The sequence below is a fragment of the Crinia signifera genome, chromosome 2 (genome assembly GCF_055691185.1).
Source record: "Crinia signifera chromosome 2, ASM5569118v1, whole genome shotgun sequence".
NCBI lineage: Eukaryota > Metazoa > Chordata > Amphibia > Anura > Myobatrachidae > Crinia > Crinia signifera.
This window is the reverse complement of record NC_139218.1, coordinates 237,930,723-237,948,940: the sequence shown is the minus strand read 5'-3', so window position 1 is coordinate 237,948,940 and position 18,218 is coordinate 237,930,723. Positions and strand designations below refer to the sequence as shown.

Genomic DNA, 18,218 nt, shown 5'->3' with positions numbered 1-18,218 from the left:
GGTAGGGACATACTCACCACCAGGGCTATTTTTGTGCAGGCTCTAGCAGGAACTGTGGCCCTTATTCTAGTTCACTCTTTCTGACAAAATATTTCTTAGATGGACAAAACCATGTGCACTGCAGGTGAGGCAGGTGTTACTTGTGCAGAGATAATTAGATTTGGGTGGGGTTTTACACCTGCCTCACCTGCAGTGCAAATGGTTTTGTCCATCTAACAAATATTTTGTCAGAAAGAGTGAACTAGAATAAGGGCCACAGTTCCTGCTGGAGCCTGCACAAAAATAGCCCTGCTCACCACTCTATGAAAGGTACAATAAAAGCTAGCCACGGCTAGATTGCCATTTTCCTGGCTGCTGTGTGTTTGGAGTTTCCCATCTACCCCAGGAGAGGGCACCCCGACCCTGATCTCTCATACCACATTAAGGCCCTTATTCTAATTCGGACGGTACGGCCCGCGTGCGGCCGTACCGCCGATGTTTTTACTCTGCACATGCGCAGAGGTGAATCTGCGCATGTGCAGCCCCCTTCGCCGCAGACGTATTTCGTCCGCCGCAAAGGGGGCGTATAGGGGCGTGAGAGGCATCATGCCCTCATTTCCCTATGTGTACGCCCCGCGTTTCATGGGCGTTCCCATGCAAACGCGGGGCGTATGCATGGTAATGAGGCCATGACGCAACTCATGGGGGCGGAAAGCTGACGTCGCCGGATGTCAGCTTTCAGCCCCCATACAAGCTACCACACGGACGATTGTCCGTGTGGTCTCAGCTTGCGGGAGCTGCCGCGGCGTGCGGACCTGCCTTCGATGGTCGACGACCATCGAATGCAGGGGGCAGCTCCCACCATGGTGGAGGCGTACGCCTCCACCATTTTTATGCGGATCGCCAGCCGTCCGTGTACGGACGGCCGTGGCGATCCGTAGGGTGGGCGGGGATTGGTTTGTGCGGCCGGAGCCCCGTGTGCGGCTCTGGCCGCACCAACCAGAATAAGGGCCTAAGACATAATGAGTCACTCACCGATATAGGAAAGTAGTTCATGCCATACATGTCCAAGTCTTGTGCAAGTTTTAAGTAATTCATCTCTGCGTCATCCCTGTAGGAACATAAACCATGTAGAAAATAAATAAAAAAAACATGGGTAATTTCAATGGTTTATGGTGCAACATAAAATAGAAATATTGCTTATTTAGCGGTTATTGTATTTGCTGTTTCGTAAAAGTGGCAACGAATGTGGCCCTTGTACATTTGCAGAGCACTGGGTCTCAGCCATGTATGGTTTTGAACCATACCCATTTGTACCCATTCGATCTATGCAGTTCTACACAGTCATTTAATGCAGGTTTATTTTGCAGTGTGAACGGGTCAACCTGAGTCTGCATACCCTGGTCTCCAACCCAGGTAAAAAGCAGGGTTAGAGAAAAAAAAAAACTGTGCTAAAAGACAAATTACCGGGTCAACATGCTAAACCCGGGAATTTGCCTAGCAGTGAGAGGGCGGGATGTATTAATATAAATGCCCGCCCACCGCGATGCCAGCGCATATGTACTAACAGAGCCCCCCCGTTATTAAAAAAAAATATTTTTAACCCCTATTTCCTTAAAATGCCAGTGCTATATATGAACACACTGAATAGAAATAATAACTAACAGGGGGTGTGCGGGGGTCTCCGTCTCCTCCCTGCCGCCTCCTGCTGCCTTCACGCTGGGGACAGCTAAGCAGCCGGACGTCCGGCTGTGTTGCTAGGGGGAGGAAGGGCTTACAAGAAGGTAGGACCTGCAAGAAGGTAAGCCCAAGGGAGGGGGAGAGGGGGGAGTCGGCGAGGCGGCGTGGTTGCAGCGGGCGGCGAAAACAAGCCCAAAGGGTGGCGATACACTGGCTGGCGAAATCGGTGCGGCCGGGGAATAGTACATAGGAAAATGCGGTAAAACAGGGGTTTTACCGCATTTTCCTCTTAGCACATCCCGCCCAGAATGAGGTATTATTTATTTTTAACCCCTATTTCCTTAAAATGCCAGTGCTATATATGAACACACTGAATAGAAATAATCTTCTGTATAATAAATGAGTGTACATATCTAGAGATTCTAGGAACTGCCTACAGGTATATGCAGACTGCATTACAAAAAGAGGAGTGAAAACATATTTTTTGAGGCACTTATTTGCATGGCCATTCAGAACATTTTACTCACATACCTATCCATTCCTCTGTGCCCAGCATGCCAGGCTGTTATTTTCTCCTCCCACATCTCTGAGGTCAGCTGATATTGCTGCAGGACCTACGGAAATACATGTGTACATATGTTTATACATAGCCTGGCTCTTGCATAATATTGTACAGTACGTTATAATCTAATATACAGGGACTGAAAATTGTCAAACAGCTTATTTTGAGAAATTATATACATATATTGGTTGGTTGGTACTTTATTACTCTCCACATTACATCTTTCAAGAATTCACCTCAAGAAGGTATACAGATTGAGTATGAATTTTAGTAAAATAAATGGTGGAGGTTGTTAGCATTAATTATTAACATGCATGATTTCTGAAATGGTGTTTGACTGGTTCTTTTAATGGGATGTTCTTAACATACCAGTGGTTGGCAGTCGTAATCTCAATGCCAGAATCACGACTCGCAGCCAGAACACTGGCACCAGAATATCGACATTGTTCCCAATGCCAATGCCAGAATCCTGACTGATATCATCTCAATCATGAGTATGCTGGGGAGGATTAGGGTTAGGCCGAAGGAAGGGGGGGCTAGGGTTAGATACTGGGGGAGGGATAGACTACAGGGGAGGGTTTAAACACTAAGAAGGTGGAGTTTAGGCTATGAGGGGAGTGTAAGGCTATGGGAAGGGGGACAGGGAGATGGTGAGTATACTTACTAGACTCATGTCGGGATTCTTATACCCCTTTCAGATCGCAACTAATTAATGGGTTCATGCTTGTTTGTTGCCGATTCGACCCGGTAAAAGGTGCGATCTGAAAGGGCTTACCGGGTCCAGCAAACTGGCAGAAACCCGGCATTGTGAACCGGTATAAAAGAAGGGTTCTTACCTGTTCATTGCTGGGTTGCTGTGCAGTGCGAACGGGTTAATCGGGTCGAATCATCCAGTTCCTGTTCACATTGATGGACAAAGCAGTGCTTGGAGCAGCGTCAGCTGCAAGAGCTGCCCCCACCCTAGCCCCGATGCCGCTCCGCCCTTGCATGACGGCAGAAAATCAGCAAAAGTGCCAGGTCGCTGCAGGGACCAGAGAAAGCAAATGCAGTGTCGCTTCGGGACTGAACCGTTTCAAAGTCCCGATGCGACCCTGCATTTTGCAATCCAAAAGCGGTATTAGAAACAGCATGCCCCTATCAGTCTTCTGACCACCGGCCATCCATATGTATTCCCTTTTAATATCTATTTGCTGTTAAACTGTAGGTATTAAACATTGTCTGACTACCTGAAACCCCTGACAATCGTGTCAAAAAGCAATACATAGCAGCAACAGCTTAACAATATTTATTTTCAGTTTCTTATATAGCGCAGAAAATTCTGTTGCACTGTACAATAGGAAACGAAATAACAGTGATAAAACAAACTGGGTAGTAACAAACCAACATAGAGGTAGGAGGACCCTGTTCGCAAGCTTTCAATAAATCTAATTGTACATTTTAAAATATTACATACAATTTAAATAAGATTTTCATGGCATTTTCTCATTTTCTAATATAAAATAATACCCACTCGTTTTGGTAATAATTCATCTTGGGATAAAAATCCAGGCTGGTGAATGTTGGGGTTGTAATCACCGTACTGTAAAATGCAAAATTATGAAGATTATAACTTTGTGTAATGCAATTTACGCACAGAGATTCAGAAATAGCACTGAATAGGTTTCATGAATATTCTTCTTTTCTAAGCAGAAGCATAAATATGTATATACGTGTTGTATATGATTTATGGAGCTTCATTTGTATATTCATATTTACAGAAAAACAGCAAACAAAAATGCATTTTATCAGATGTGAAAGGTATCCTGCTATATATTGTATTAGTAACTTATAAGTGCTGAAAATGTAGAAAAAAAATGAGAAATCCAATCTATAAACAATTCAATTTTCCCATGTTATTCATTTTATAAATTCAACTGTGCAGCAACATAACGTAATGCAATTCGCAATCAGATACATTTGCATATATAGAGCAATTAATACCATACAAGTATTACATTTCTAGTTGATACAAATTTAACTGTGTGTGTGTAATATATATATATATATATATATATATATATATATATGTATGGATTTCTTAAGAATAATATACTGTATTGTACAGTTAGATATTCTTACAGTACCTTGGCTTGGACAGCATATGAAGCCAAAAGAACCGATGCCTCCGGAGAACAAATAATTTTTTCATCCAGTATCTGTGCTTTGACCTAATACATCAACATAAACAAATACATATATCGGTGTTTTTGTATTAAATATTTACACCTTTAGAACATCTATAGGCCCTTATTCAGATCTGATCGCAGTACAAATGTGTTCTCAAAATGGGCAACACCACAACACAAAAAATACAAAAATGCAAAGAATCAATACAACATACTTCAAATGGATATGCGTCATATTAATGATATCGGGCTGGATTGCCCGGTTGGGTACATTGGCACTCAACGGGTTAAATGAACAGTCAGGAATAACTGCCCTCCTTGCGTAAATATGACCAACCAAGTAATAGAATAATAAATGATATCATTAATATGACGCATATCCATTTGAAGTATGTTGTATTTATTCTTTGCATTTTTGTATTTTTTTTCTTTTTTGTAAATTTTTTCTAATTGATTTTAAATGTATGTATGTTTAATACATTGTTGTCATGGTGATGTAACAGCTGTGGTGGTGGTGAGGAGGTGCTGTCTAGGGTTGGCGTGTGACGCGACGTTGACGCAGTGGGTGTCTCTGAGGTTGACGCTGCGTGCAAGCTTCCCCGCCAGAAATTTCCAAAAGGGTATTTAAATCATTTTGTATGTTACACTTGTTATACCTGATGAAAATATCTCTGTGATATTGAAACGTTGTCGTAATAAAGATTTGGATTATCGAGATTGGAGTGCTACACATCTTCTTGAACCTATATATATATGTACATATACATACCTCCCAACTTTGTGAATGAGAAAATAGGGATACTCGCGCGGCGAAAGTGGGGCATGGTGTATGTAAATGAGGGCACAGCTTATGCAAATTAAGCCGCGTCCCCAAACGCGGGAGCGTCCCCAATAATTGAGACGTTCCTGCGTTTAGCGGGACAGTTGGGAGGTATGTATATATATATCCATATCTAGATATAGATATATATCTAGATATAGATATATATCTATATCTATATATATAGATATATATATGTTTCGTACATCCACAAACCTCAAATCTCATTATTTTAGCATTATTGCTTGTCTGACCATCCATATCCTATTAAAAACTAGTAGAAATAAGGGAAATAATCATTGCATCAGACCAGTTTTAAAATGTTGTTTTCATTTCTTTCAATTCTAGACAGTTTGGCCATTAGCAGGAATGAAATAACTGAATCCAAATAGATACATCATTAATAATTGTCAACTCCTTAAATCATACCTCCCAACTTCTGTCTGTATGAAATAGGGGGCGGGGCGTATGCAAATGAGGGCGCGGCTTATGATAATTAGCCGCGACCTCATTTTCATACGAGAATAGACGCTGTGCGCATGCGCACAGCGTCTATTCTACTAGATTGGGGGTCTCCCAACTGTCACCCCCCCGCAGCGGGACAATGCCTGCCGCGGGTGGGACAGCGGGACAGGACCCGAAAATCGGGACTGTCCCTCTAAAATCGTGACAGTTGGGAGGTATGCTTAAATCTTGTTATGAGCTTTTAAATGAGTGGTAATTATCTAATCCTAAGTAACATGCAGTTTGTCATGATACTCAGTAGCGCAAGCAGGGGGGGTTTCTGAGTACCCAGAAACCCCCCTAGGAGTCGAAGGGCACTGGTCTGAAAGCTGAGAGTCCCCTCTTTCCATAGGTACAAGAATTTTAAAAATCGGCCCTTGGGAACCGGAGATATCTGACTTCAAAGCAGTGGTCCCCATCCAAGCCTGTTAATTGCTGTTCCCAGTCAGATATTTCAGGTTCTGCCTGATTTAGAGTTTTTCTGAGGGTATATTCCAAAAGCTGAGACTCTGCTCCTTTGATGGACACTAGTAGCTTGTATCTACTGTTCCCAGAACCAGAGATATCAGCCTTCCAGCAGCTGGTTACTGCTCCAGCTCCACACACCTGGTATGTAGTTTTATATACTCGTTGGCAGATTGCTCTGCCTCCTGAACTCTGATCCCCTAGTCCCCAATACCATTTGGTAGGTGGGATTCTCTAGTTTTTAATTCCATTAAAATCTATGGTACTCTTTACTTAGAAGGGCGCCCATCTCGGCCATCTCGGGCATTGAATGCACTAAAAAATCAGGTGCGATGCGACAGACGAGATGCCCGAGATTTCCCATAGGGAACAATGTTAAATGTCTCAATTGACCCGATTTTCCTGTTCAATGCCTCAATTGACCCAATTTTTCCATAGGAAACAATGTTAAATGGGCCACAGAGGCCAAATAGGCACCCTGAAGTGAATAATGGCCACCCGAATTGTTAACGCCACCCCACGATCAACGTCAACCCGAAGCGTGGCGAGCGTAGCGAGCCCGCGAGGGGCGGCGGTACGCGTCCTACGACCTTTTCATACCCCCACTATCCACGTCGGCGTGGAGTTGAGAATAGAAAGTGTGGCGAGCGCAGCGAGCCACCGAGCCCGAAGCGTGGCGAGCGCAGCGAGCCCCGCGAGGGGACGCGGATACCTTCACAGGTATCCGTGTCCCCTCGCGGGCTTCACAGCTGTCCGCGTACCCTCGCGGGGCTCGCTGCGCTCGCCACGCTTCGGGCTCGGTGGCTCGCTGCGCTCGCCACACTTTCTATTCTCAACTCCACGCCGACGTGGATAGTGCGGGTATGAAAAGGTCGTAGGACGCGTACCGCCGCCCCTCGCGGGCTCGCTGCGCTCGCCACGCATCGGGTTGACGTTGATCGTGGGGTGGCGTTAACAATTCGGGTGGCCATTATACACTTCAGGGTGCCTATTTGGCCTCTGTGGCCCATTTAACATTGTTTCCTATGGAAAAATCGGGTCAATTGAGGCATTGAACAGGAAAATTGGGTCAATTGAGACATTTAACATTGTTCCCTATGGGAAATCTCGGGCATCTCGTCGGTTGATCGCACCCGATTTTTTAGTGCATTCAATGCCCGAGATGCCCGAGATTTTTTACTAACGATGCCCACGATCAAAATCGTGGGCGCCCTTCTAAGTAAAGAGTACCAAATCTATTTCCGGGAACTGGTGATATCTGCATTCAAGCAAGCTGTCCTCCCACCAGAATATTATGAATAATAAGCCCACTCCACTATAACCCCTCCTCTGCATATTAAAATTCCTCTACCACCCTGGAAGTTATGAATCAGGGCCCCTTCATTCAGCCCAATGCCCCCTTCTTCCACCCCCATCTCCCACCATCTGTGCAGTAAAGGGGTAATTAGTGGAAATTACTGATCCAGGCCCTACATGCTGAGCGGTTGATATAATACCCCCTACCACCCGTGGGACATCAAAGCTTCCCCCACCCCTACTGCTGGAGGATCGGCAGGGGCCCCAATACATTGTTATGCCCCAGGGGCCTACACTGTTGTTGATGCCCCTGTATGTATATATATATATATATGTATGTGTATATATATATATATATATATATATATATTTTTTTTTTTATTATTATTATTATTATTATTATTATTTATATACATTTGGTCTACCTATAATACTTTAACTGACCCGGCATATACTGGGTCACCTAAGTGTCCATCTCCGTGCTTTTCTCCGCCCCTCTGGAAACCCCCTTCTGAAAATCCTGCGTTTGCCCCTGATACTGTACATTTTAAAAGCCTTTAGCTGAAATAGCTGAGGTTTCACTGACATGGATATGATACTGTTCAAGGGATGAATAAATGAGTATACTACACTGAGCTATACATATCCTATACATATCCTATAATATATGTGTGCTTGGAGTTTGGAATAGAGCACATATATTATAGGACCCTGGAATTTGTACTAAAAAGTCCATCAGAGACACACACACCGTCGGCCGCTGTATGATTCCGAGCTGCATAGATCTAGAATTTTTGATCCTTTGAAGAGCAGCTTAATTACCTCCCCAAGGTCTATGGAAATCCCGTAATTCTATATGCATTTTTTGGATAAGAAACACTTACCAATTTAAGAACCCCTGATGAAGTCTCTTGGAGACGAAACGCATCAGGTTTTGTCATTTTCAATGTTTTGTACACCATGAACATTGCTAAAACTACTTTTTAAATGAGGCCACAAAACTCTATCAAAGCATTTTTGACATAGAGACCCCTTCCCCCTCCCCTCTATAGCCATATTAAAAAAAAAAACCTGTGTATAATAAGCCAACTATCTTATATTGTGTTGGCTGTCATGATCCCTGCTCTGGTGATTTGCCGCTGCCACTTACCAACGCCGCCGCTCTGCCCGACGCAGCTCAGCCTTCCTACCATCCAGTGCTAAGCCTCACACAGACACCGACTGGCTCAGAGAAGCTCCTTGTGGTGCACCGGTGCATGGTGACATCACCCCAGTGGTGTAGCTATGTGCCATGGTGTCCGCAGCAAGGGCATGTTTCACCCCCCCCCCCCCCCCCCATTTGTACTAGGTGAGGCTCCTGCGCAGGGAAAAGTGGGTGCGGCCCAACATTATACCACACACCATAATGCCCATTGCACATTTTACCAAACTTTGTAATACCTAAAGCCACATGCCATAATGCCAATTACAAATAAGGCCACACATGATGCCCATTGCATACTATATAACAAACCATAATGCCCATTACATACTATATAACACACCCTTATGCCCATGACATACTACATTACAGTGGGCACAAAGTAACACATAGCAAAGGTGGTCATAGGGGAGCACATGGCACAGAAGGGCGCTGAGTAACACATAGCTCAGGTAGGCGCAGTATAACACAGGGGCACAAAGTTACACAGGGGCACAAGGGCACAGAGTCACACAGGGGGGGCACAGAGTAACACAGGGGGGCACAGTATAACACAAGGGCACAGAGTCACACTGGGCATTATGGGGGGCGGGAGCTTGTTCCCCACTAACTCTGCTGCTGCTGGTGGCATTACCCGGGCACAGAGGGAGGAGAGAGAGGACGGGCACAGTACCTGCTGCTGCTGGTGGCCGGCTGCTGGGTGACACTGGGAGGCAGGCGGCTCAGCTGTGACTGTGGGCGCCGAGCGGGGCACATACACTGCAGCCAGGTAGCCCCTCATCCAGAACCAGGTCCCCCCGTGGATCGATGACAGGGCTTGCATCGGCCCTGAATGCACCGCCCACTCCCTGCTGTGTCCGGGTTGGGAGACGTGCTGCTATTTTCAATTCACGTCTCCCGCTGGACTGCTAGCCAATAGGCGCTCACGGTCCAGCAGCCACCAGTTGATTGGCTGCTGGACCGCAAGCGCCTATTGGCTAGCTCGGTCCAGCGGGAGACGTGGATTGAAAATAGAAGCACGTCTCCCGGACACAGCGGGGAGTTGAGAATGGGAGGGGAAGCGGCCGGAGGAGCGGGCGAGCTGTCAGTGCGGCACGGCTCCGGCGACATGTTATCATGCGGCGCCTGGATCTGGTTCTACACCGGCTCTGCCCTAGCTATGCCTCTGCATCACCCGTACACCCGCACAATGCATCCCTGGGAATGTTGAAGCAAGCAGGCTTCAGCAGTTATTTTGAGGCCAGATTTGATCGTGATCTACCTGCGGGAGCTCTGTGATCGACGGGTCTGATGTACAGCAATACTAGTATTGGAAACTTCAACTATTTTCTAGAACAATTCTCTCTCCAATGAGTAAAGCTGGCCTCACATCTACAGATTTATTGTCAGAGCTGGATGGTTGGAACAAACACCTGGTAATGGATGAGAGCAAATAACAGTTGATTATTTGCTTCAAAATGCTGGAAAACTCATTCATTCATATATTACCAGGTTTTTGTTTCAACCAGCCAATAAATCTGTAGATGTATGGCCAGCTTAACCTGATTCCCTGACCATTTAATTAAGGTTCAGAGGTTCAACAATGATAGCCAATTCATTGCAACCCTAGTAAACTCCTCTCCCCCAATACCTCTCCTTCAGCGCCTTCTCATCTGGTACTCACTCCCTTACCCAGTAAGACTATCTGTCTCCCTATCTTTAAACCTTGAATACTTCCCATTTCATCCTCCAACTGTGTTGCAATGTGCATTATTGTGTGGGATGTAATGTGGCGGAAGGGGGATTACTTTGTGTGGGGCATAATGTGGCACAATGGGCATTACCTGTATGTGAGTGGCACAATGGGCATTACCTGTATGTGAGTGTAATGTGGCGCAATGGGCATTTATGTTTGAGGTGTAATGTAGTACAATGAGCATTGCTGTGTGGTGTGTAATGTGGTGTAATGGGCACTATTACTGCTTGGCATAAAATTATGTAAGAGGCTACTACTTTGTGGCATAACGTAGATAAGGGACAGTATTGTGCAGTGTAATTTGAATTGGGGATACTATCGTGTGGCCATGCTTCTTCCCAGCAAGAAAACCCCCCTTTTTTGGGTTGTATGCTGTGTCTATTTTAAGTATGGGGATGCAATGCAATTGCTGGCACAGGGCACCAACATGTCTAGTTACGACTCTATGTCTTGCATTGTGTAAGTAATTAGGGTGGCCAGTAGAGTCTTGTATTAAAAAAATAGAGGAAAAATAAGCATTATTTTACATATGGAAATACACTTTGCGTATAAATATGAAAATGTCTCCAAATGAATTATAGGCTCTGCATATAGAAGACAATCTCATTTATTAATTAGCTTTTAGCGATACTGAATGAGACTACAGCTAACACACATAGATGATATTTCATGTTTACTGCTGTGCAATATATAAGCAGCCTTTTTTATGGCTCATTAGCAGCTCATGTTTAAGTAGTAATTAAAGGAATGAACACAGAGCCATAAATAGTACACACATACTTTTATTAAAAAGTAATTACACTGTGGTCACACACCGAACCCAGACTAAATGGGTCTTTCTATAGCTAAAGAGGTGTAATGCATCAGAATTTATATAAATTTGCATATTAGGTACAAATGTGTGATCACACACACAAATACATAGGCTTATAGACTGCACTCCCTGGATTTAACAGATTTCAATAAAATATTTAGCTCAAAGTTTATGTCAAAGTTTCATATGTTTAATACATCTTTTGTCTGAATCTGAAACACTGGCATAAACTTTGAGTTACATGTTTTATTAAAAGCTGTTAAAATCAATCAGGGTGTGCAGTCTAAAAACCTATGTATTTGAGGATGGTTTATTTTGAATAAGCATCAGGAGGATGATTTTATACATTAGAGTGGTGGTCAGGTCAAAAATGCAGGATATACAGTTTATTTACTGTCTGCAAGTTAACAGATTCTCATACAGTCAGAGTCTGTGCTGGGACAGAAGTCCCGACAGTCCCCTCTGATGGTGACCCTGACTATACTGATTAATTAACTTGCAGACAGTATATAAACTGTAGAACCTGCATGACTGACATATAAGTACCATTGTTAAATCCTGGGGAGCCACTCCTGATTATATGTATAAATGTTTCTTGATCTTGAGATAAAATATGATAAAATGTATTTATTATGTGACAACTGGCAGTTGGGAGGTATTTCTCTTATTTGATTATTATTATTATTATTATTATTATTATTATTATTATTAATCTTATTAGTCTTATTTGTGCCCCCCCAAACCACAACCAGAACCCGGGGCCTTATTCTGGTTCACTCTCAGGGGCAAATTCCTCCTCAAATGGACAAAACCATGTGCACTGCAGGTGAGGCAGATATATGCAGAGACAGTTATATTTGGGTGGGGTATTTTGCAGTGTAGAAATAAAGCAGTCAGTATTTTCCCAGCACATAAATAAAATAACTCACCCAAATCTAATTCTCTCTGCACATGTTACATCTCCCCCTGCAGTCCACATGGTTTTGTCCAATTGAGAAGGAATTTGCCTCTGAGAGTGAACCAGAATAAGGACCAGTGGCGCAACTATGTACATGTGGGCCCCATAGCAAAATTTTGTAAGGGCCCCTATTGACCAACTTATGCTGAAAAATGTATATAGCACATACTACTTTGACAGGCAAAGTGGGCCCCTCTCAGCTCTGGGCCCCATAGCAGCTGCACCCCCTGCACCTATGGCAGTTACGCCCTTGAGCCCAGTCCCAAAGACTCACTGCAGTAAAGTTCAAGGGACATTCTGACTGGGGAGGTTTTTGGAGTTACATGAGCTGCACAGAGAAGACAGGCTTAAAGCCAGCCATATGGGAGCTTTTGCAAGTGAGAAAGCAAAGTTCCATTACCAAATATGGGACCAGTAGTGTGATGGAGCCAGCAGCAGTTGGAGAATACAGACAGAGCCAGCAGTGAGTAGGGCCCATTTATTATGATTTGCATATTTAATGTGACACTGCAGTATGTGATCCTAGCAGTGGGATGTGCTATTGTGCAGATGCAGAGACAGGAGCTCTGAAAGCAGCCTGTTCCTAAGCGCCTAACCCGACCAAAGAATGGTCCTATTTGGGCGATAAAACAGGTGACTTTTCTCATCTTTTAGCTTCATACCCCCAAGGGTAGCAAGCTGAAAAGATGTGTGGGAGCCCATCGCCAGTAACATTTGAATACTGCCGGTGCGCGCGCACGGGTGCCGGGTCAACAACTGAATTCACCCCCAAGTGTTCTAATGTAAATTATAACTAAGTTCAGGATGGGCAGCTGCATCCTTATTGATGTCTCCTGCTATATACATTGAGAGAACACCCCATAAATATTTGGTTCTCAGTTGCAAAACCACAAAATAGAACCTTGCTGCAGAAGCCTGGGAATATATCTCCCTGGGCTCTTGAAGCAAACTTGGACCTCTATTAGGGGCCTGTGAAGATCCTTGATCAATAGTACATTACTATAACATGGATGTGACAGCTGCAATGGATATTATCACCCCAGTATATATATAACCCTGCAAACAACACCATCAAGCCTTAGTTTGACAGCAGCATCAGTGAACTCAAGAAAAGGGGTTGTACACTTGAAAGACATTGGAAGAAGACAAATCTGGTTGGAGGATAATTGAAAGGCCCCTACACACGTAGCGATTTGTGCCTAATTTCTAAGTGATCTGACCACAGTGTATACCCAGCCCAACATACACACTTGCAAATGCCAGGTTTGACAGTGGGGGGCCACAGGACATGCTGTAATCACACATTGTCCAGTGAGACTGCCTATAAGGCTTAAACATCCAATCAGCACCACTCAAATTACCCAGCAGGATTCTCAATCCATATGTAGCATTAGTAGTCAGAACATTAAAGTCTATGGATAAATGAAATAAGGTGCGAGAAGCCAGAGGTGCGAAAGTTCCTCCGAGTATGGCCATATTTCTTTTTTTTTTTTTTATCATTTTTATTATTGAAGCATTTGTATCAATGTAGATAACACTGACCATCAAGAATTAACATACCGAATAGAAGAAAAAGTAAAAATACATAATGCGACTAAATGATCGGATAGTACAACATGTTGAAAATATGTATGGCCATATTTCTAAAACGGCAATCATGTACAAGTCAAAACCAGTGTAGTTTTGCCTTGCCTGTTTGCATTGCCAATAACAGTCATGTGACTGGAAAGTTCGCAGGTGAGGGGCCCCTCACAGAGCATTATACCAATGTTGCAACACGTAGACTTTTGCACTACGAATCTCATCACTGTTTACCACTTTGCAAACCTAGGTGCACTTAAAAGCAGAGGCAGTTGAGAGTATTTTAGGCTTGGATAAGATCCTTCCATCTACAACCTTCCCCGAGCTAGACAATGGACAAGGAAAAAAGTATGGACCAATAAGTCATAATAACTCTCCTGGGCTGTTTATTTATTATTACATTAGCTCTAGCTGTGCCCTACAGTAGTCAATGTGGTCACAAACCTGAGACTGTGGGCCTGATTCAGACCTGATCACTGATCTGCAAAGTTGCAGATGACTGCGAGTAGATAGCCGCCACCCAGACAGAAAGAAAACACACCCCCTGTAAATCTGTGTATGCATTGCGAAATTATTGCAGATCTCTAACCGAATGATTTCTCCAGTCTGTACTAATGTAAGTCTGACCCTAGCAGTCATCTGTGACAGAGACAGGCTGATTGAGGCAGGGGCTGACATCTCAGACCAGCCCTTAAAACACCTGGGCATGCCTACATTTCTTTTGTGGACACTCCCTGAATATGGCAGGTGTGCACTCCCTAACACATGCCTACCGTCAGTCAACCTCCGGCCACATTGCTCTTTTTCTGGACTTCTCCATTAATTTATGATTGCAATCACCTGTATTGGAGTGCCTTTCTTATCAATTAACCTGTGTGACACAGGTGATGGCAATCAAACATTATGAGGGAAGTCCAGAAACAGAGCAATGTGTCCCTTCTGGAGAGGGTAATGTTGGGAGGTATGAAATAATGCCACATGGATTGTGTCAAAATTTACATCAAGACACACGGATTGAGCCAAAATTCACATAATGCCACATGGATTGAGCCAAAATTCAAATAGTGCCACACGGATTGAGCCAGAATTCACATAATGCCACACGGATTGAGCCAAAATTCACATAATGCCACATGGATTGAGCCAGAATTCACATAATGCCACACAGATTAAGCCAAAATTCACAATAGGTTTCATAAACAGGAACATTGTCCACCAAAGGCGCGCATTAAACATTTACACCACAATATCCATTACACGTTAAGTTACACGCCATTATGTCCATTATGTATTATGTCAAACACCATAATGCCTATTAAAAATTATGCTACATAAGTGCTGCTTATCTACATGCTCATTGCCAAGGGTTCCATGCTCATTGCCAGAGGTTCCATGCTCATTGCCATGTGGGATTACATGCTCATTGCCAAGGGAAATACATGCTCGCGGTAAATGGGGGACAGCCGCCGCCAGGCAGAAGTGATAGCCACTGACAGTTGCAGAGCCTGGCTGTATTCAGAGCACTGCAGGTCCCGGCTATTTGAAATAATACCCCTTTTACACCAGAAAATGCATTCCCAGGTTGGCCCCTTTTACACCAGCCTAGTGCCTGCATTTTCTGGTGTGAGGGGGAGAGAAACCCCCCCCCCCCCCCCCCTTTAACCAGTTATCTTATTTAACCGGCTATATCTTCGGAACCCACTGACCCATTTACATGAGACCAGTATCATATTGAAGAACTTTTTAGTGTGCTTTGAATGATTTTGGTCCAGTGAAACTGGAACGTTTGGTTCCAGAGTAATCTGCCCTCAAAAAACATGAACAGCCATTAAATTACATTTCAAAAATAAAAAAATTAGTTTACACGTAATATCTCTGGAACCGATTGACCGATATGGACCAGTCTGATATCATATTGAAGGCCCAGCGATTTGGAATTGAATTAGATCAACCACAAGCTTCTGTGATGCCAGGGGGGGAACGGGCAGCCATCGGAACCGGGTGGGGGTCGGAATTGACAGGTCACAAATCCTATGGGGAAAAAACGTTACACCTTTGCCAGGCGATATCTCTGGTTCCCGGGGGCTAGAGACACGGGGCTGGGCTCGTTGGAAAGCCCTGGTCCTCAGCTACAAAATTAAATGACAGGGGGGGCACGTGCCCGGGTGCCCCCCCCTGAATCCGCCACTGCAGTCGCCTGCCCCATACAAGCATTGACACGCCTGCATTCACAGGGAAACACCCAGCATTTTTATGGGGACGTCCATAAAACGCTAGGCATTCCCTTGCTCCCGCCCACTGCCCGCCCCTTCCCTCCTCTGCCAATGCTAACACCTTGGCGAGTGTGATACTAGCCGAAGCAGTTTGCACATGTGCATATTTGCGCATGCGCAGACCCTCACCTTCAAAAACGGGGCCAAATTCAGATCCGACGGAATGGGTTGACGACCCAAAATGCACAGATATAGACATTTTCTCATGCCAGCAAAAAAAAATATAGTAAAATGTTTGTCAATTGCAATTTTACTGCTGTAAGGACATCCGAATGGGAGTAACTGCTTGGCTGTTTATTTTTACTCTAAAAATGCCTTCAAAATGAGATGCTACATATTATGTCAGCAGCTCTTGTGACTCTACGTCTTAAAAACAAAATCTGCGCCTTGCATTTCTGCCCCATGTGTCTGGACAAGCTTGTTGCTTCCAGCAGTAGATTGACACACCCCCTCTCAGAGCAAGTCTCAATCTGTAGAGAAAATGAACAATGCAACTCCTGTGAAACTACAGTTTACAGTAAAAAGGCAAAAGTAAACATACAGATTATTAGTCCAAGATTTAAATAAAAAACTCAAACAAAAAGATCATTTAACACATTCAATGTAGAATATACACTGAAAATAATGTCATGTAGCAGCATTTGGCATAAGTTACTATTGCTGCCTTCGATCACTAAGCTTCTATTTTCATCAAGCTAATATCTTTGTAGAGTCCGTGGGCGGGATGTACTAAAGGGAAATTGCGGTAAAACGGAGGGTTTAACCCATTTTCCTATGTACCATTACCCGTCCGCCCCATCTCCGCTCTCTGTTACCTCTGGGTGGCGATACCCTATAGAAGCCTATTGGCTTCTATCGCTGCCCACCGTCCGCGTGACCCCCTCTCCTGTCCTCCATCGATCTCATCCTCCCACCCTTGCTGTTTCTTGCACTGGGATACTGCTTGCTGACGGTGACGGTCTGGGGTATAAGGCCAATACCCCAGCCACAAGGTACCGGACTTCTTTTAACATCTTTGCAGATCCCAGTTTTATGTATCCACTTTAAATAAATGTATAGACACTGAAAGTGGTTTTCTTTGTCTGCTTGCATCCGTACACGGGAGCCATTGTCCTCCATGACAGGAGTCCCCTTCCATAAAGATATCCAGATGTGCTTATAGCGGTATTCTTACTTGTGAGTACGGTACGCAGCCTTCACCTTTTGAAAACACACCCGTGGTGAACCTATGTAAAGAAACCTTGGTACTTGTTTCCTAGCACGGCCACAATCGCGGCCATCGTGTACCTTGAAAGTTAAGGTACACGATGGACGCGATGGACCCGATTTCCTTTGAAATCAGGTCCAATTTGCCGGCAAAGGCAAAATCGGGGGCATCGCGTCGGTCGCGTGCGTTAACATGGCCCCCGACTCGACCGACGCGATGCCCCCGATTTTGCCATAGGCTCCAATGTTAAAATATTTTTAACATTGAAATCGGGAGCATTGCGTCGGTCTTGTGCCATTATAATGGCACAAAATGAGATGGACTTGATTAAGTCCATTTTACATAGGAAACAATGTGAAATGGGCCAATATGACCCATTTCACATTGTATATGGCCCCGTCATGGGTTACGCAACCCCATTGTGAGCGTCACCCCACGATTGACGCCAACCCGAAGCGTGGGGAGCGCAGCGAGCCCGCGAGGGGCGGCGGTGCGCGTCCTCCGACCTTTTCATACCCCTACCATCCACGTCGGCGTGGAGTTGAGAATATAAAGTGTGGCGAGCACAGCGAGCCACCGAGCTGCGCTCGCCACACTTTATATTCTCAACTCCACGCCGACGTGGATAGTAGGGGTATGAAAAGGTCGGAGGACGCGCACCGCCGCCGCTCGCCACGCTTCGGGTTGGCGTCAATCGTGGGGTGGCGTTGAGGGGGTAAAATTGGGGGTCTGGGGAATACTTTACATTGAATCCAATGTAAAATAGGGTCCCAGGGGCCCTATTCACATTTGATTCAATGTAAAAATCGGGTTGATCGCGTCGGTCGCATCGCATGCGATTTGGTCGCATGCGATGCGACCGACGCGATTTTTCCGACACGATCACCCCGATACAAATCGGTGTGGCCGTGCTAGGAAACAAGTACCGAAACCTTTATGTGCACCATCTTCTTTGTTCTAGTGTGAGTGAGGGTACGC

At 44.7% G+C, this 18,218-nt stretch overlaps 1 protein-coding gene across 1 annotated transcript in view; it reads right to left on the bottom strand.

Moving 5' to 3' along the window:
* LOC146060650 (merlin-like) overlaps positions 1 to 18,218 on the bottom strand; it is a 91,936-nt gene that overhangs the window by 27,192 nt on the left and 46,526 nt on the right. The window contains exons 5-8 of the mRNA XM_083174077.1: positions 4,345 to 4,428; positions 3,732 to 3,800; positions 2,191 to 2,273; positions 1,015 to 1,090 (exon numbers count right to left, since the gene is read on the bottom strand). Coding sequence (XP_083030203.1) covers positions 1,015 to 1,090; positions 2,191 to 2,273; positions 3,732 to 3,800; positions 4,345 to 4,428 — 312 coding nt within the window. The remainder of the gene's footprint in view (positions 1 to 1,014; positions 1,091 to 2,190; positions 2,274 to 3,731; positions 3,801 to 4,344; positions 4,429 to 18,218) is intronic.